Below are 19740 nucleotides of genomic sequence, written 5' to 3'. Positions count from 1 at the left end.
CAAATTGTTTGTTACGTAAAGTGCTTGCGTAAACGTTGGAGTGGGAAGAAAGCTGTTACTGACAGCGTCAGTCACTGCAGCCTGTAATCACAGGGAACCGAGACGCACTTGGAAAACATTACAATCACCTCCACCCTCATCTGCGCATCACAAAATACTTGAGAGATTTGTCAATATGACTTTCTGGAGTCTTTAACCTTCATCATGTTTTAAAAAGCCTCATTTATTTTTTGCACCATGAGAATATAAATATTTGCTCTACTTCTCTTCACTGTTTTCTTGGGACTCGCCCAGCTGCAGCTATGAGGAAACCGCTCAGCCTGGCAAGGAAAACATTTTCATCCTTAACTTTAAATTAGTCACTGAAGACTTTTATAAAATAAAATAAAAAATTCTTTCCTGGATCTTTTTTACCTGCTGAGCAGTTAAACAGGAATATAGTAGTTGAATTAAATGAATTGAACTAAATTAAATGAGTCAGATTTCTGAAGAAAAGGGGGATCTTTGTAGAGCTGAAATGTAAGAAATGATTTTTGTCTTTTTACAAGAAAAGTGTTTAATTTTTCTTATTATCTCTACCTGCTTCATGTCTTTAAAGATTGAAGCTTTTGTCCGTTTTTCATCTCAAACTATGCCAGATTGGATCTGTGAAGATCAAGTTTCAAGTCTTTTATGATTGCATTCAGGTCTGTACTTTGACCAGGCCACTCTGGCACATGAATGTTCTTTGATGAAAACAGTCTCCCTGAGACTTTGTTGCCCTGCTGGAAGCTGAACCTGACTGAGTCTCAGGTATTTCCTCCATTACTGTCCTGTTTACCTTGATCCACCTGCAAATTAACTGACAAGCTTCCCTGTCCCTGCTGGTGAGAGTTATTCCCACAGCATGATGCTGCCAACACCATGTTTCACCATGGGAGTGACATTCAGTGTTTATTTTCTGGCAGCCAAATCATTTTGCATGCACACCTATATGCTTATTTTAGGGGTGTCTGAGTGACAAAGGATGAAAAAAAAATTCTTGCCACACTTTTCAGATCTCATTGTGGAATATCTTAAAAAGTGTCTATCCTTTTTCATCCACTTTACAGTTATTTACTACTTTATCTGTTTCATAAAATCACAATAAAACAAGAGTTTGTTCTTGTATCCTGACGAGAACCTTGCGGAAATTTCTTCCATCATGTTAGATCTGACTTTTATTTATGATCTGAAGTAAATTTTCCACTCTGGATCCTCACTTAGTGAGACGTTTAATAAACCGACTGCTTGTTAATCTATAAATTAAAATGTGCTAAATTAACTCACATAAACCCTCTTTTCACCCTAGACAAACTCCAACAAGCCTGGGAGGAAAAGTGTTTTGCAACAAGCAAAACTTAGTGGAAAAATACACACAAAAAAACTCCACAGAAATGCTGAATATGGGTTTCTGCACCGCCACAGGCTGAATGCGGTCACACAGGGTTAGCCGGTCAGCAGGACTTGGGTAACACAAAGGGAAGAAAAATGTAGTGCAACAGAAGTCAGACTTTCCCAAACAAACTGGATTTACACATGTAAATTCAGGGCAAACTGCACACATTAATGCATGCAAAAAACCCAAACTGCTTGGTGAAACAGAAAAAGCCAAATATAAGAAGGAACAGCTACAGATGAAGAGGCAAACCTACAGAGTCACATAAAGATAGTTACAAAGTCGGCCTTCTGTCACCTGATGGACATTTCCAGGATTAAAGTACTAATGTCTCAGTCATTATCTTTAGTCACATTGACTTTTTCAACATTGTCTTCACAGGTCAATTTCAGTCCAAAAAATATTTTAAGGCTAAAAATTATTTGTTTGGTGCTGTCTTAGAAAATCTCTTAACCTCCAAACTGTGCCAGAGGTTAATTCTAGTCTTGATTACAACTTTTCATTACTTTATTTTGCCACTGGAATGTCATGTTTTTGTTTGTTTATTGGTTTTATTTATTTTTTTTAATAAAGTAAAGCACTTCAGCCACAAACATCAGATCCTCTGAGGCAGATACCAGATTGTTTTGCTCCATGAGTGATAATCAGGCTTTTGTTTCCTCGTTCCTACATTTTCAAGAAACCAGTTTTTAGTTCTCTGCCTCCACGTAGAAAAAGAAACGAATTCCAACAAGCACCACTCACCATCACCTGCTGATCTCAGAATCTACACTCACCTCCCCCCACGAAACTCCACCGCCATATTCCGATCATATCACAAGTCTTTAAATAACCACTTACTTTTCCACCTCAGTGTCATAAATAAAGCCTGGTGGCCCGACAGGCTGATAAAACACTGACTTCTGTCTATATCTCCAGTTCTAGTCGGTCTCTGGGTCCCATCCCTCACTAGGAGCCGTTTGTCCCGGCAGACCGACCCAACCTGAGGCATGAAGCCTCCAACGGCTGCTGCTGTCATGATGCTGCCATCACCTAACTGTTCTCCCTCTCCTGTTAAAGTTTCACTTCCAAGGATGAACATGGAACGTTCTCCTGATTGTTGGCCTGTTGTTGTGTCTCTGCTCTGTGTTCTCCAGTCGCTCATGGCAGATGGCTGGTGGTAACAATTACATATTTGTCCCTAAACTGGCTTGTTCTTTGAAAAATATGCATTTTCAAAGCTTAATACTAAACTGTTGCTCCAGTCCTGACTATTATGGAGAGTGAAGATGGCCAAATGACAATAAAAAACGTATTAAATAATTTTTAAAATGTGTCATTAATTTATTACAACTCTTCACTCGCCATAGATTCTGGATATTTTGTTGCATGTTAAAATAATATAAGTTTATTAATAAATTGCTTATTTAAAAATGTACAATAAGCTTTCAGAAATACGTTTTTCTTTATTTTGTCAACAAAAATAATGTATTTTTTATTACTAGAACTTTCTAAGTATTTTAGACTTATCAAATGTCATTTTGTATTCTTGAAGATTAAATTTTTTTAACTTTTTTTAGTAAAGTACATTTCAAAACTTGTGCTTTTTTTTACTTTTACTTTAGTAAAACAATACAGCAGGGATTGTGCTGAAATGTGCTATACAAATAAAGTTGACTGATTGATTCAGCAGTTCAACCTGTACTTTTACTTTTATTAGAATATTTTTTCCATACCATTATCTGTACTTCTTCTTAAGGACAGTACTTCTAAAGTACTGAGCACTGAGTACTTCTAAAACCTCTGTGGAAATGTTCATTCCTGATTTCATTACCGCCAGAGGGCGCCAGATGATCCACAGCCCTGAAACAAGGCGTGCTGACTCATTTGGTTTGAAAAACAGAAACAAGATCCAACAGATCATTTCCAGATTCTTCCATAAGACGCTCTGTACCATAACGTGATATCATCAGATGAAAAAAAATAACAACATATCTTATCGGTTTAAATAAATCCAAGAAAACCTTGTTTTGGAGTGTCTTAAATCTCATATTAACACATTTACACATTTTTAATATATTACTTTTATTTTGTAATACATATCATGACTATAGTTTTCAAATATTCAAATTAAGTACATGTTGTTTTGTGAAAACTGAACGTAGCTTTATTGTGTGAGCCCGTTTGCGCACTAAAATTCAACAATATCGCTTTTGGTTTCAGATTGTTGCTATTGTTTTGTTTTATTTTTTTATTGTCAGTATCTAACTTTAACAACTCAGAAATATTTTTGCGATCTAGACGACATAAAGTGAACCAGTCTGTTAGTGGAAACAATTTTAAAAATATGATATGAGAGAGTTTTATTGATTTTACTGTAATGTAAAAAAAAAAAAACGTTTACAACGGGATCACGCATGCGCACGATGTCCATCTAGAACATTTCTGATGCTTCGCGACATTTCTTTACTACTGGGGACAAAGTTTACGGGAATATAGTACGTTTTCCGGTGTCATTGTCAAACTTTCAAAATTAAATCTCGCCATATGTTTACAAAATTATTATTTTGGCACTTAGTAATCCCTTTTTGGCATATATTTATATATTCATAGTAATTATTTAGATAAAAGTGCTTTTAAACACCGATTTGAACTGTTGATGTTGCTAACATTACTGAACGACTTTTATTTTTTAAAGTTCAACCGGAAATATTGGTTGTATTTCCGTACATTTGACACACTACATTAATAGCGCCGTACAGCGGTTGTTGACAGATCTTTTGGAGTTGAGTGGAAGATTTAGTTTCATCCAGTTGATTGTTAGCTTTCCATGGTAATCTCTGAAACATGTCCGGTGTATAATCCCTGAAAGCAGCCGCAGAGTGAAGCGCGGGGAGGCTGGGAGGCTGTTTGTGGAGCCGCTTTTGGTGAGATTCACTGCTTGGCTTTAGCGGTTCACTGAAGCATGTTCTCAAAGTTGTTTAAGAGGAGATTTTAACGAAGCAAAAACACAATAAATATACATTTTGGGTGTTTATATTAATGTTGGTTTCGAGTTCATGAATGAACTCCGTGCTAAATTATAACAATTTAGCTTGCTAACTGCCTCTCTTATGGTGGAATATAACCTCTTAAAGTATCGATGACACCACGTGTTGAACGCTTTGACTCAATGTATATGTTATATGTTATCTTTAAAGTAAACCGACCTGTTAACTGCTTCATAGACATCAAATTGGGCAGGTTGCATCATTCATTGCTCTCCTGGCTAGCTTGTCATCTCCATGCTATCTTTGGTAACCGGAAACATCATCCTGGATTATTAGAATGTTGTCAATCCTGGCTATTAATGTAAAGTGTGTTTATTATGTTATTTATATGCACATGATGTCAGAAAGGTACTCCGATTAAGAAGACCAAAGCTTCAAGAGGAAAGTTAATTATTAGCTTGGCTAATTGGTTTAAAGCCTGTATGCAGGTGCATGTCTAAAGGTGAGAATAACACCAAGCAGTTCATTTATTGACTAATTAATACCATTCATTCAGGAATGTTAGGCTTTACTCAACCATGAAAACAGCTGCTTTGACAGACAGTCATTGCCAACTCCCAGTTGCCTTCTCACGTGTTGTATCCACACATATTGAAGGAAAGTTTGGTGGAAGAAAAATGTGCTCAAGCAGCATTGAGTTTGAAGATGCACAAGACGTATCAGAGCCTCAAGAATAACCATACACCGATTTTTACAGAACTAGTAGAGTGTTCAGATGAAAATAAATTTATAATTTCATTTAGAAATCAAGAGTATTAAGGCAGATAATCCAAACTGCTTGAAGTCCAGGTTAAAGTTTCCACCACACCATGTCCTCTGCTGGTGTTATCCACTGGGTTTTATCAAGTTCGACTACAATAGTTCATGCAAAAGGAGCCGCAACCACGTACTGGGTGCATCTACTCACATTATATAGTGTAAAAGAAAGATGATGGTGTTCTTTATGTTAGGTTTTGTGATTAAAGGCTGGATTTGCTACTTTTTAATGGAAAATGTATATATTTTTGTACAGTTTTGGCTTAATTACTACTCTGAAGATGTTCTTTCTGCAAATGGTCTTTTGTTGACTTTGTTTAATCTAGTTAATGATTAATTACAAAATTACATGATGATTATTCCAATAATCGTTTCATCATGATTAATCATTTCCACTCTACTTCCATTACATACAAATCATAATAAGAAGCCAGTGATTATTGCTTTTCTTTGTGGTTACAGTGATCCTCCTTGTCTGTGCTTTATGAATCTATAATGATAATATTTTTTGCGCAGGGTGAAGTGTATCCTGCAGCGCGGTGAGGGCCACCATGCTGTGTTGGGGAAACGCCTCCTACGGACAGCTCGGCCTGGGCGGGATCGACGACGAGATCGTAGTTGAGCCGCGGAGGTGCGAGTTTTTCCACGGGAAGCGAGTGAGCGACGTTGGCTGCGGCCGTAGACACACGGCCTTCCTGCTGGACGATGGGACCGTCTACACCTGCGGCTGCAACGACCTGGGCCAACTGGGGCACGATAAGTCCAGGAAGAAACCAGGTTGGTGACGTTCATGGTTTCTGTCTGGTTCCGTGGGCCTCTGCTCATAAAAATCTGAACCGTGTCATCTATCAGAGCAGGTCGTGGCCTTGGACGCACAGATTATCTTGGCGCTGTCCTGCGGGGAGTCGCACACGCTGGCCTTAAACGACAAAGGCCAGGTTTTCTCTTGGGGACTCGGCTCAGACGGACAGCTGGGTTTAAATAACTTTGAAGAATGTATTCGAGTTCCGAGGTAGAGCCAGTGACTTACTATTAAAATTAGTTTTTTTGCAACAGCTGCAGTAGGAATTTGTTGGGATTTTATGTGACAAACCAATACAAGCTGGCAAATCATTATGACAATGTAAGGAAACTAATGCATAGTTTTCTAAAGTATTAATATTTTAAAATATTTATTTTTTAATTGGAAAAATTAAGTTGTATTTGTATTTACCCATTACACTGACACATCTAAATAAAAAAGTGAGTACATTGAGCCTCATGTGTTTCTGTGGATTCCCCAAACTTCTTCATGAAGCCCAGAAGTTAAGTAAAGTGAGGTTCTAACGAGGGCTGCTAATTCATTTTGATTAATTAATTATACAGCCAGTATAAATAAATGACGTTACGTTACAGACAAGTTAACCAGCGAAGAGAATAATAAATAAAAAGCACTTTTTTACCTAACAAACTTTAAAAGAATAAAAAGCTATATAACATTAGATTTTTTTAGTTAACAGTTATACACTACCACTTTTTGTTGCTCTGTCATCCATTCCCAATAAAAAATATAAAAATTTGTGGGGGGGAAAAAGGTCAGAAGGGAACAAAGCAATATTTGCTTCTGCTTTTGTTATATAAAGTCTGATAAAATGTGTTGTTTTCATTCTGCTGATGTTCTTGTTTTATATGTTTTATCAGGAACATCAAGAGTTTATCAGATGTACAGGTAGCCCAGGTGGCTTGTGGGTTCTGGCACTCACTCGCTCTCTCCAGAGGTGAGGATATTTTGTTTGGTTTATTTCTTTTTCCCCTCGTTTCGGTTCTGGTCCATCACGGCGCGTTTGTTTCCAGGCGGCCAGATCTTCTCCTGGGGTCAGAACCGATACGGCCAGCTGGGGCTGGGCCTGACGGGTCAGAGCGTCTCCACGCCTCAGGCCGTCCAGTCGCTGCAGGCCATTCCCTTCGCTCAGCTGGCAGCAGGTGGCGCTCACAGCTTCGCCCTCACTCTCTCTGGAGCCGTGTTCGGCTGGGGCCGCAACAAGTTCGGCCAGCTGGGGGTCAACGACACCAACGGTGGGCGCTTTACGAAGCCTTAGGCTGCCTGGGAGTGTCTGAGTCTAATTCTCCTCTGGTCTTCAACAGATCGCTGCTTCCCAACTCTCCTCAAGTCCCTGAGATCCCAGAGAGTGATCTACGTCTCCTGTGGAGAAGATCACACAGCTGTGCTCACAAAGGTCGGCTGGATCTGTTCTGCTGTTCAGAATTGCATAAAGATGAAGTTTGTAGCTCTACATGCAATAAAAAAGCAAATCATTCAGCTGTGTTGAACCCTGCCAGGCATGTTGTTAGAATATAGATTATTTCTGACTACAAATGATGGACGATTTAAGAGATTTGGGTCAAAGAAAACAAATTTGATGAGATGTTCTGCTGTATTTGCATGTTTCTAATCATTTTCAGCCTCATGTTTCTGTGTGTTTCCACAGGAAGGGGGTGTGTTTACGTTTGGAGCAGGAGGATACGGACAGCTCGGCCATAACTCCACCAACCATGAAATCAACCCCAGGAAGGTGTTTGAGCTCATGGGAAACACAGTCACTCAGATCTCATGTGGAAGGTAAACGATAAAAGGATAAAGTGAGAGATAAAACGCAGATGCTGCGTCTGTTTAGACATTCATAACATTCTGAACATCAGGCAGCACACGCTGGCTTTCACGCCCGCTTGTGGGAAGATCTACTCGTTTGGACTGGGAGGGAACGGCCAGCTGGGCACACGCGCCACCTGCAACAGGAAGAGCCCCTCCCCCGTTAAAGGACCCTGGGCCGCTTCCTGTCCCTCAGAGGAGAACGGTGAGACTTCCTGACTAAAGCTGGAGAAAATCTAAAGATCCGGTTTTAAATTGTTGCTAATTAAAGCACATGAGATGAAAATCCAATAATAATCCAATAATAGACATGAATACTATGTCTATTATTGTGCTAACCATATGCTTTAATGTCCAGACTTGGAGCAGAGCTGCTGGGTCAAAAGGATTTACGCTGGAGGAGATCAGAGCTTTGCTCATTATTGCAGCACTACTGTAAGTAAACTGTCCTCTTTAATTAAATTATTTTAGTTTGCCTTTAAAAACCGATTTGTTCAGTAATATTGATTTTTGTCCCCTATTGCTCTCCCTACATTAATAATTCGAATCTCTAGATTTTGGAAGGAAAATTAAATCTTTTTTCTTTTTTTCCTTCTGGTACAAAAGTAAATGTAATTAGACGCTCTGAAATTAAACCTGAGTTATTAAAGTTTCTGAATTCAAAACGCCTGTGGCATTCAGGGTCTGTATAACGGAATATGATGCATTCAAGTACAGTTCGTCACACTGAGAAGCCTCTAGCTGCGCCTGACCACTTGCACTAATGGACCGTAACCATGAATCCACTGCTGTAGTCGTCAATATTTTACTGAAAAATATAAAATCTTGAAAGTCAAATTAAACGTTGAGCATCTTCAAAAAGTATTGACACCCTTTACTACTCGTATCTAAACACGGCGATTCAAAGCAGTCAGCTGGCCGTCCATGGAGATTTCCTTCATATTATAACTATGACTGAATTTTAATGTCTGTAGTTAAATTTGAATCTGTTCTTGTAATTGGACTGAGTTAATTCCCCAGTTCTGGGTATTAAACGGACCTTGTTGTAATTTAGTTTTGCTTTTTGACCTTTTCCACATTTTGTCGCCTTACAGCTAAAAACTTCAGTGTATTCAAAAAGTTTGAATGAACAAAAGAGATTTTGAGAGATTTTTGTTCATTCAAAATCTCTTTACTTATTGTTGTGGTGGATGATGCTTTGGGCAGAAAGGATCTCCAGTAGCAGTCAGTCTTACAACAAATCTGAAGAAGCCTCTGACTGAAGACAGTCTCATGACATTCTAGCAACTTAATATCTGAGCATCAGATATCAATATACAGTTTAAAGTACATTTAAGAATCAGAAATGCAAAAAAAAGCCAAAAATGTTCTGCTCTACAAACTGAAATACATCAAGTTTGTTTTTCAAACCTGATGGATTATATCAACATAAGCTGATATGGCTCTTCCTGTCTTTATTGTAGGAACCTCAGGACATGGAAATTTTGACAGTACCAGATCCTCAAAGAAGGGTTTGCACCCTGAATGAGGAGATCATACAGAAATGGCTGAACAACTCACCAGGACGACTCCCAGTCGACATGTCCAAGTAAATCAGTCTCTCAGATTTCTCCTGCCCTGATATTCCTACGAATGAATCTTCTCAGCTCAGTTTGGAGGGTTTGTTGCACCATGTTAATAATGTCTCTGTCTGCTTCCTGCAGTGAGATCGACCTGGTGTTCTCCTCCGCCTGCTGCCTGAACGGCTCCTTTCTGTCCACCAGGTAATCGGCAGAACCAAACCTTCTCCACCTCTTAGTCTCGTCGCTCGTTTTAAAGCTGGTTTTTCCTTCTGCTCAGTCACCCGGATCACTTCAGTACCAGCAGTAAATATTCTGGGGTGGATATGAACATGGCCCGGCTGCTTCTCCACAGGCTGGTCCAGCAGGACCACCCAAAGATTTCTCAGCAGGTCAGTCAAGAACAGAACCAAACTTCAGGCAAACACATCGACGTCACAGAGCAGATAGGAAAATAAACACCGTACCGAGCTAAGCAACGTAATATAAATATGAAATACAGATATGTGTGTACATACTCACATATACATACATACAAACGCACATACACTCATGTATACATACACCCACAGAAATGTATATGAATATAATATATTGAATGTGTTTGTTAGTCTATTAAGGTTGTTTGATATTTTTTTGTCCACAGCATAAATTTGCCTAAATGATGGATATTTTTTCAAATCCTTTATTATTGATTTTTAGAAATATATTAACTGATATGGTACAAAACTAACCTGAGGTAAATAAATAAGATTATAACAAGTAGAAATAAGATGCAACAATTGAATAATGCCAGAAAACTCTGATGATAAAATATATATATTAATAAATGGTGGATTTTTCTGAGCATCAGAGTCTGAATGTGTCGTCGTGCTGCTTTGTGGCCTGAACTCGTCCCTGATGGATCCGGTCCATCCTCAGTAACTGTAACCGGCCCGTTGTTCTCAGGTTGCTGCCAGCCTGGAGAAGGAGCTGATTCCCAAACTGAGCAGCTCTCCTCCAGACATCGAGGCCCTGAGGCTCTACCTGTCGCTGCCTGAAAGCCCTCTGTTCAGCGACCGCAGCAACTACATCACCATCACCATCCCCTTTGCCAAATGCGTCGTCAGCCTGAAGGAGGCGCCGCTGAAGGTCTTAGGTTGGTTCCCTTCATACTCACTGAACATCATTCCTCACCTGGTCAGATTGAAAGAAAGAGTAAAAACACAACAGGAAGTCATAAGTAGTAGCTAAAAAGTCATAACTATGAGAATAAGCCATGATTACCAGTTTATGTTTTAAAGCCATAAATCTGAGGTTTTTAGTCAAATGTTTGAGGTTTTCAAAGTCATAATTTTGACTTTTTAAAAATAATTTTGAGTTTTAATTTTATGATTTTGAGTTTTTAGTCATAATTTGGTTTCTGATGGGTTTTTTTAATGGCTTCAGGGAACTGGTGGTCCACATTCGAACCGCTGTTCTTCCAGCGGCTTGTCGATCTCTACAAGGACGTCGTTGTGTTTCTGCTCCAGATGCACAAAATGGGCATTCCTCCAGCCGAGCAGCGGATCTTCACCTGCTTCTTGGACACTTCGCTCCGGTTCCTGGAGATTCTGCACAAGGTGAGAGAAGCTTTGGTGACTGGTTCTCCTGCTGCCGGGTTTGCTCTGCTTTCACTTTGCTGCTCTCTAAAGGTGAACGAGAAATCAGGAAGCATCATCCAGTACGACAAGTTCTACATCCACGAGCTGGACGCCCTGATCGACATCAGGAACGACTACGTCACCTGGATTCAGAGGCAGATGTACCCCATGGTGAGTCAGAGGGAAAGTATTCACACCCTGGAGGTTTTCACACCTTGTGATTAAATCTCTGATTTGTCTTTTTTTCTCCTTCTTTTCTTAAAAAGTGTTGATGTGTGTTTGTGTCCTCAGGGCCGTGACGGTGTGGTGACTCTCTGCAAGTATCCCTTCGTCTTCGACGCTCAGGCCAAGACGGCGCTGCTTCAGACAGACGCCGTCATTCAGATGCAGGTATCTACTGCAGTTCTGCTGGGTTTCTGCACTGTACCTACACAACTGGGCCAGTTTTGCCTGAACCTGTGTGTGAACACCAGATGGCGGTGGATCAGGCGCAGCTGCAGAACTTCAGCTCCATGTTCCTGCCCGCTGTGGAGTCGGTCAACCCCTGCCTCATCCTCATCGTTCGCAGGGAGAACATCGTGGGCGACACCATGGAGGTCCTCAGGAAGTCCAAGAACGTTGACTACAAGAAACCACTGAAGGTAAACACCGCTCACATCGGCGTTTATAGAAGAAAGCCAGCAAAGGTTAGATGATTTAATAGCAAAGTTTGTATGAATTTAATATTAATGCAGCTTTTGTTCCTCATGTCTTAAGAATCTGCACTGATTGGGTGAGAATCAGGAGAAAACAGGAACTTGTAGTGTAACTTTTTACAGTCTCAAAAAATGAAAAATAGGAAAGTATGTGAAAAAATCTGATTAAAGAAATAGTAATTCCTGCTTACAAAGTTCACCTGATAGAACTTTTTAACTTTATTAATTAATCCACTGTAAATTTACAGATAATTTGATTTATTATTATTATTGTAACTATTATTATTTACACACGGATTATTTTATTCAGTTCACCATCACACTCTCTCACACACACACACACACACACACACACACACACACACTCATTAATATTAATTCATTAACTCACAGTACTGTTGTTTTTTCACTAATGTAATGTACCGTTGCCATGTATCTTGTACTGTGATGTAAAATAAAAAAGTCTCAATATTTTGTTAAATTATGTGTTTTTCTCTGCCTTGTGGCCTCCGTTGCAGGTGATCTTTGTGGGAGAAGATGCAGTGGATGCTGGAGGAGTCAGGAAGGAGTTCTTCCTCCTGATCATGAAGGAGCTGCTGGATCCCAAATATGGGATGTTTCGCTACTATGAGGAATCCAGACTCATCTGGTTTTCACACAAGGTGTGAGCGCTCGACGATAATGATGATAAACTTCAACACAGAAAGTTTACAAAGTAGCCAAATAAATTAGCCCTTTAGAATTTATCCATAAAAATTCATTTAGGGGAAGCTCAGTGCGCTAAACGTCTTCAAAGTTAACAAAACTATTAAGGCCCCAAGTAAAAAATTAGCATCACTATTAGCAACTGTGTGTACCATTGACAGTAAGGATCCATCATCATTGACCTTGACTTTGTGGTGTCTGAACAGCATCTCTGTTCAATCTTTTCCCGGCTCTGCTTACCGCTGCAGACGTTCGAGGACTTTGACCTGTTTAACCTCATCGGGGTCATCTGTGGTCTAGCCATCTACAACTTCACCATCGTAGAGCTCAACTTCCCTCTGGCGCTCTACAAAAAGCTCCTGAAGAGGAAGCCAACGCTAGAAGACCTGAAGGAGCTCATGCCAGACGTGGGAAGGTTTGTGTCTATCTACCGTCCTTCAAAATATTTAAATTCTGCCTGTTTTGACCGTTTTGGGATACGATCTTAAACCAGGAGCCTGCAGGAACTACTGGACTACACTGAAGACGACATTGAAGACACTTTCTGTTTGAATTTCACTGTAAGTTAACATTTGTTGAAAACGGGTAAATAATTCCGTCTTTGAAAGAAACCATTTTAAAACGCCGCCTGCTTGTTTTCCAGATTACTGAGGATAACTACGGAGCCACTGAGGTCCTGGAGTTGGTACCAAACGGTGAAAACATTAATGTCAATAAGTCAAACCGGTAAAAATGTCTTGGCTGTCTTATTATTCATTAGCTGATGTAGGAGTCCTCAGGGTTTCATCTTACCATGACGATGTTTGTTGTAGGCAGGAGTTTGTGGACGCCTACGTGAATTACGTCTTTAACAAGGCAGTGGCTCCGCTGTTCGAGGGATTTTACTCAGGTTTCCACAAAGTGTGCGGTGGGAGGGTTTTAGATCTGTTCCAGCCGAGCGAACTGCAAGCTATGATCATTGGCAACACCAACTATGACTGGACAGAGCTGGAGAAGGTGACCTTTCACAACCTCCTACTGTTCTTTGTAAAAGTATTCATACCTTTTCACATTCTGTCACACTGCCATATTCAGAGTTTTATTTATGGGGATTTCTTTGCGACAGACTAACAGAACCTTTTAGTGGAGCCACATTTGGGAAAAATCATGAAGTAAACCTCTTCAGGGTTACAAAACACAAGAAATGGTAGAAATGGTAAATGGGCCTAGTCAAAGGTTGTGGTACGTCTGAGCTTTAGCTGTGTTGCAAAGAGGAATGGGCACAGATTTCAGTGCTTAGCTCTTCTTCAGTGTTGGAAACAGACCTAAAAAATCCTTCACTTCAGTTATGACAGAAATGCTTCACATCTGTCTGGAGATTCAACACAAATGTTGGTCAGTCAGGAAATCCCAGTAGAGTCCTTTGCTGTTTGGTTTGTGTAATGTGACAAAATGTGGAAAAGTTCAACACGTTTTCAAAGCGCAGTGTGTGCAACATCACTGGAAAGTCCTAGCATGAATAATTCTGGCTTTGGTTCTGCAGAGCACTGAATATAAAGGAGAGTACTGGGCCGAACATCCCACCATAAAGCTCTTCTGGGAGGTCTTCCACGAACTTCCGCTGGAGAAGAAGAAAATGTTTCTATGTAAGTTTGATGAACCGTCTGAGCTTTAAACCTGATAAAGACGGTTCCCCCTCAGCCAGCTGAATTCACGCTGCCCCCGTTTCTCCAGTGTTCCTCACAGGAAGCGACCGCATCCCCATCCTGGGCATGAAAAGCCTGAAGCTGGTGATCCAGCCGACCGGCGGAGGGGAGCACTACTTGCCTGTAGCCCACACCTGCTTCAACCTGTTGGACCTTCCCAAGTACTCGAGTATAGAAACGCTGAGAGAGAAGCTTTTACATGCGATAGATCACAATCAAGGCTTCAACCTGGCCTGATGCAGGAAGAGGACTGGAGCTGCGACTGTTGATGGCGAACACATTCCCACATCGCTCACTGGCTGGGGAGAGGAGTCCCATTTTCCAAACTTAGTTCTTGCCATCACAGTATTTCAATATTAGGATTAATATCAGCTGTGATATACAGCTATGTAGATATGCTTTTATTCATGTTTGGATGACCCAAGTATGATGATGCAGACTACTGCTGTGTACCATAAAATGCTCTGAAACACAACTCCTGTAACAAACAGTGAAATGGCAGCAAAAAGCTTAAAACGTACGATCCGGTATTTCTAACTGACATCAAAACAGGAAGTGATCTCGCCCATAAATTCAAAAATAAACAAAGGTGTGCTCTATTCCCAGACATGACACCGTGTTCGGAGTCAGTCGCTGTACTTTGCAGGAGTTGTGTTCAGCAAATGTTTGAATCTGCACAAGCTGAGAAGCGTTTGAATGCGGACTTCATTTTATTGGCTGTATGCCTTAAACAATCCAGATTAAAAATAAAGTACAGCCACTAAGAAATAAAAATCCCTCTTGGAGGAGATGAGTGGTTGAAGGTGGTGGTGAACAGGAGTTCTGTCATTTTTTTTTTTATTTTCTTTGATGCTATAAAATTGTAATTTAAGTATTTTTTAATTGTTCCAAAGGAAAAAATTTCAGTATTTTCACAAACCAAACTTTTCTGGACTTTAAATAGTTTTGATCATTTTGCACTATGTATTGTTTTGTTGTTCTATGAATATAATACAAAATCAGTTTAATTTACAAAAACAAGTTAGAATTACTTGCAGAAATTGGCATTTCTAGGAATGTATTGATGTGGATATTAGTTGATATTAATATTGAATCAACTAATTTGCTTCTGCTTCAGTTAATCAATCCTTGATTCTGTACTGCATCACCATTACATGACCAAAACAAATATTTCGGTTGGACCAGAACTGATATTTTTTTTTAAAAGAACGTTGATGGATATCAAAGTTGATACCGAAAAATCGTGTATCACCAGTCATTTAAACATTTTTTCCAAAAGTATATCCAAGGCAAGAAATGCAACACAAATCTATTTTTTTTTGTCCATATGTGGCTTTTTCATAGGTCTAAATTACCAGTTATATTTTCACTCAAAAAATGTATTTATTCCTCTCATGTAATAATTCTGACCTGTTTCATAGCGTCTGAATGGGTCTTGTAGCATCAATCCAGCGTTTAAGTCATTGACGTGTCACATCATTACCGCCAGATGCAGTCAATCCAGACGTAAACAATGGCTGAAAATTACAATCATGAAATTTCTCCGAATAAACTTTTCTTCAGGTGTTGCTGTCAGTACTATCAGTTGTAATTTTAATACCATTTTCCTTAATCTTATGATCTTATTAGTACTATCAGCTCTCAATTAAAATCGATCTACTGCGGCATCCATTACTTCCGTGAACGGTGCGCTGCTGTGGGCCGTCAGCGCTCTTCTGCGCATGCGCATCAGTATGAAAGCCACGTTTTGTTGGATGCGATTCTATTTCTTTGATCTGACTCGGTTGTTTCGTGTTTTTTCTCCTCGGACAGACAGGAACTCGATTCTTTTTCTCACACGTTTTAATTTTAATGACAAACTGTACATGTTAAGTGACATTCCACTGAAGGACAACATGGCTGTCCAGTGTTGACGTGGCACACAGAAGTCCTAATGGGGCAGTTCGTGATGGACCAGCTTGTAGTGAGACCCACATTCAGGACACCGTTGGGGTTCTCCCTCATGGAGCCAGAACCACACGATAGCAGTGTTGTCTTCTTCGCCTGCAACAAGAAAACCAGAAAAATCACTCAAATTTAGCATAGTAATGCAACTTGGAGTAACTTTATAGAAGTTTCTTACAGAGGCAGCCAACCAGCCTCTTGTTTCCGATACTGGGAACGATGTGAGGGTCTGTTTTGGTGCCGGTGTACTGTTTGGGCTTCAGGATGCTGTAGGGATCCTGTGAAAATCAGAAAATAAGGTCAAGCAAAATACACCACTGTTTACCAAAACAGCTCAGAGTGGGAGCCTCAGAAAGTTGGAGGGAAGATGAGAAAAAAAGTAAAAATAAGAAAATTTAACTCCATAACTTTTTAAATCTTAAATTTATGTTGTTCAACAATTATTCAATAAAATATAAGTTAAAAAGTATTTAAATGTTATTTCTGATGCTATTTTTCTGATTGGCTGCCATTCAAATTCACCAAGCTGCTTTTCTCCATAGAAAGCAAAAAGAAAAAAAAAAGAAAAAGTTCTGATAAGAATAAAAAAACTAAAACAAAGGAGCTGACTCTGCTGCAAAAAAGATAACTATGGGAATAAAATACAATTTCATGTGCTCAATATAAATTACCTATTTTTTTAGAAACAAGAGAATTGTGATGAAAAAATTTATTATCTGGTAATAGTGATAATATGTGATAAAACTTTCCTCTGCAGAACTCATGACAAATCAGAAGGTATGAGACAGCATTTATGTCTCATAAATGTTGAAAAAGTAATTAATAGTAATAATTAATAAATTATTATTAAAGTAATAATTAACGAATTATAACATTCTAAACGTTGTCGTTGTAGAAAAGGGCCCCAGTCCAGAGATAATGCTTTTTGGTGAGCCATGGCAACATTTTGGGAACTCCTGTACCAGAGAACATGGATCAGAAACTCACTTTTCCTTGTTTGAGGGCCTGCAGGGTGCGTCGCTCCAGTCCAGTCGCCTGCTCCTCATCAGTTGGGATTCCTGGGAAAAAACGGTGCGTCAATAAGCTGAAATAGAGCATGTGGTTAAATAGTTTGGTGGCAATAAAAGCGAACTTCGTCACTGGACACCTTCCCTCCAATCAGCAGGAAAACTGGCTGCAATCCAGGGAAAGCTGCCAAGGAGGTGGGTCTATCAAAGGCCGCAACACAAAGTCCAAATGACCTTCATTACTGTCCCAACTGTTGCCACATTCATTTAAACACAATGAAATACAACACAATGACAAGTGGTTTAGGGACTTCCACAGAGCACAGAAAATGCGCAGTTTATTTAAAAAAAAAAAAACTGAAAATGACGCAGTTTCTAGCAAGGAACATTCACCTAGATTGAGTCCGAGCCACCGCTAAGTTTTCCCCGCAGGGCAACGGAGAGACTCCCCGGCTATAAATACATTTTCTTACCCCCAGCCGAGGCCATGGCTCGCTGCAGCGGCCTCGCCGCGGTGCCCCCCCTCAGCTGGAGGACTCTTAACGGGCAGGTGCGGAGAAGAAGGCGGGCCGCCATGCTGGTTCTGGTGCTGGTTCGGTTCCACTCAGGTAAAGACAATGACCTGGCTGTAACACGGCTGAAAGCAGGACTAAAATGACCCCTATACAGCCGACCAATGGGAGCGAAAGTTATGGCTGCGGCAGCCAATGGGATTTTAGGGAGGGCGGTCCAATGAACAACCGAGTTAAAAAGGTGCGAAAAATCAAATCTGACCACGAATAAACAAATATAGATAGAAAAAATTAGAATGACGTTGGAAAATGTAATACTATACACCATAAATTGAAATAATCCACGCATTCATTGCACAGAAATGAACATTCAGAAGCCTAACATTTCTGTTTAAAATATTCCTTTTAAACATTGATCTTATGTCATATTCTAATTTTCTAAGACATTACATTTTGTGTTGTCATAATAATCAATATTACAAGAAATAAAGGCTTAAAGTATTACACTCAATGTAACATGACACTATATGAGATTTACTTTCTGAAATGAGTGACAAAAAGTATTTTTCACAATAGTTAAATTATTTAAGGCACCACTTTAAAATTTTCACTCTTCTTTAGGCAAAACATGTTAACTTAACACAAATTTTAATATTTATCCAACCAAGTAACAATGGGATAATTGAAAAATTTTAATTAGGTATTTTGTTTCTTTAGATATTCTTGTATTTTGTACAGATTAAGAATGTTTTACTGTCTTTTCATGACCTTTGAGAGAAGAAAAGTATATATATACTTAATCCCAGTTAAACTTTTACCCGCATAAACAGGACATAAATCCTGAAGGAGAATCAGGAAGGGAAAAGCAAAGCAGTGATAGTCGCTGTTTGTGTTGTTGTCCAGGTGGAGGCGCTGTGTTGTGAGCAAGCAGCAGTGATTTAGTTGTTGATTTGCAGTAATTGTGTTTCTTGGAGCCGCTCCGTTGATGAGGCAGAGTGTTGATCAGTCAGTCAGGAGGAGCAGACGCAGTAAAAAGACTGAGTCTCGCTGTATTACTCAGGCTGCGCTACAGCGTCTATTCACAGGCGCGATCCCACTACTGAGCGGCACGGGGGCTTTGACCTGCTCCGTTCCCGACCTGGGCCGGTGCACCCCTCCTTAGGCGACCTGGTGGTCCCGGGCTCCCCCAGGAGCACCATATCGATACCGAGCTTAGTGCGGACACCCGATCGGCATAGTCCACTGCAGCTCAGAGCTCCTGAATTCAAACGATCCGCCAGCCTCAGCCTCCCGGTAGCTTGGATTACAGGCGCGCGCCACCGCACCCGGCGATGTTCGCCACCGCTTTTACCGGATTTACTTTTGGTCCTGATGATGATGTCACATCACAAGAAATAATCTCCCTAATTTTATTTTATTAAACTGATATGAAATTCATCTTCATTCTGATTATTCAACATTTATATAGTGATTTATCTGATGACAACTTTATTTGCTCCTTTTTCTTTACAGTACCAACCAACGTGGTTCCAGTGTTAAAGTTGTTTCTTTGGAAACAACATGGAGCCATTGTCCAGAGGATGTATTACCGTGCACCATTTCACATCATTTCATACATGCTGATGCATAGGAGAATAATTACTTATACTGTAATTTGCATTAGGAAAAGAAGCTTTGGGAAATTGGATCACTGAGCAACAGCCCAGTTCGTCTCTGTTTGTTTCAGTTCAACATTTTATTCATTTTCTTACTACACTTTTTCCTTCAACTCAGCTTTCTCAAAATATATTATAACCTTGGTTTATTCATCATCTGTAAGTCATGATGATTAAAATTACAAGACATAATAAGACGAGATAAGACAATTTATTAGTCTCCCATAAGAGAAATGTGTCTGGGAATATGGCTTAGAATATTTCAGTGATGAATCGGTATTTTCACTTTCTGTTATGTGAAACAAAAATACTGAACTTTTTCACTTTGGTTTACCATCAGCCTTCGCTCTGTGCACAGAGCTGAGATTATTTCTTGTGATGACGTCATCAGCAGGACCAAAAGTAAATCCGGTAAAAGCGGCGGAAAGCATCGCCGGGTGCGGTGGCGCGCGCCTGTAATCCAAGCTACCGGGAGGCTGAGGCTGGCGGATCGTTTGAGGTCAGGAGCGCAGAGCTGCAGTCGAC

The 19740-nt window shown here is 39.9% G+C and overlaps 2 protein-coding genes across 4 annotated transcripts; one reads left to right on the top strand and one right to left on the bottom strand.

The window, feature by feature from the left end:
• The first annotated feature begins 4130 nt into the window (after nucleotides 1-4130).
• On the top strand, nucleotides 4131-14911 carry herc4 (HECT and RLD domain containing E3 ubiquitin protein ligase 4). 3 transcript variants are annotated; one of them, XM_007579233.2, is made up of 24 exons: nucleotides 4131-4323; nucleotides 5719-5979; nucleotides 6055-6214; nucleotides 6883-6959; nucleotides 7036-7257; nucleotides 7327-7418; nucleotides 7671-7801; nucleotides 7882-8036; nucleotides 8190-8266; nucleotides 9295-9419; nucleotides 9535-9594; nucleotides 9671-9782; nucleotides 10339-10528; nucleotides 10819-10991; nucleotides 11064-11183; nucleotides 11304-11402; nucleotides 11486-11653; nucleotides 12226-12369; nucleotides 12661-12827; nucleotides 12906-12972; nucleotides 13056-13138; nucleotides 13225-13408; nucleotides 13935-14037; nucleotides 14126-14334. In XM_007579233.2, the coding sequence occupies exons 2-24, from the start codon at nucleotides 5754-5756 to the stop codon at nucleotides 14332-14334; spliced, it is 3144 nt and encodes a 1047-aa protein (XP_007579295.1). In that variant the 5' UTR covers nucleotides 4131-4323; nucleotides 5719-5753. The 3 variants fall into 3 exon arrangements, with proteins under 3 accessions (XP_007579295.1, XP_016520291.1, XP_016520292.1); XM_016664805.1 differs by lacking the exon at nucleotides 4131-4323 and having other exon boundaries at nucleotides 5754-5979; nucleotides 14126-14911; XM_016664806.1 differs by lacking the exon at nucleotides 4131-4323 and having other exon boundaries at nucleotides 5806-5979; nucleotides 6060-6214; nucleotides 14126-14911.
• Nucleotides 14912-15921: 1010 nt separating this feature from the next.
• On the bottom strand, nucleotides 15922-17718 carry cox5b2 (cytochrome c oxidase subunit 5B2). The gene is made up of 4 exons (XM_007579231.2): nucleotides 17522-17718; nucleotides 17029-17099; nucleotides 16220-16319; nucleotides 15922-16140 (listed from the first exon to the last, which is right to left on the bottom strand). The coding sequence occupies exons 1-4, from the start codon at nucleotides 17622-17624 to the stop codon at nucleotides 16028-16030; spliced, it is 387 nt and encodes a 128-aa protein (XP_007579293.1). The 5' UTR covers nucleotides 17625-17718; the 3' UTR covers nucleotides 15922-16027.
• Nucleotides 17719-19740: the final 2022 nt, after the last annotated feature.

The sequence above is a fragment of the Poecilia formosa genome, unplaced genomic scaffold, assembly GCF_000485575.1.
Source record: "Poecilia formosa unplaced genomic scaffold, Poecilia_formosa-5.1.2 Scaffold513, whole genome shotgun sequence".
Taxonomy (NCBI): domain Eukaryota; kingdom Metazoa; phylum Chordata; class Actinopteri; order Cyprinodontiformes; family Poeciliidae; genus Poecilia; species Poecilia formosa.
This window is presented reverse-complemented; position numbering and strand designations above follow the sequence as displayed.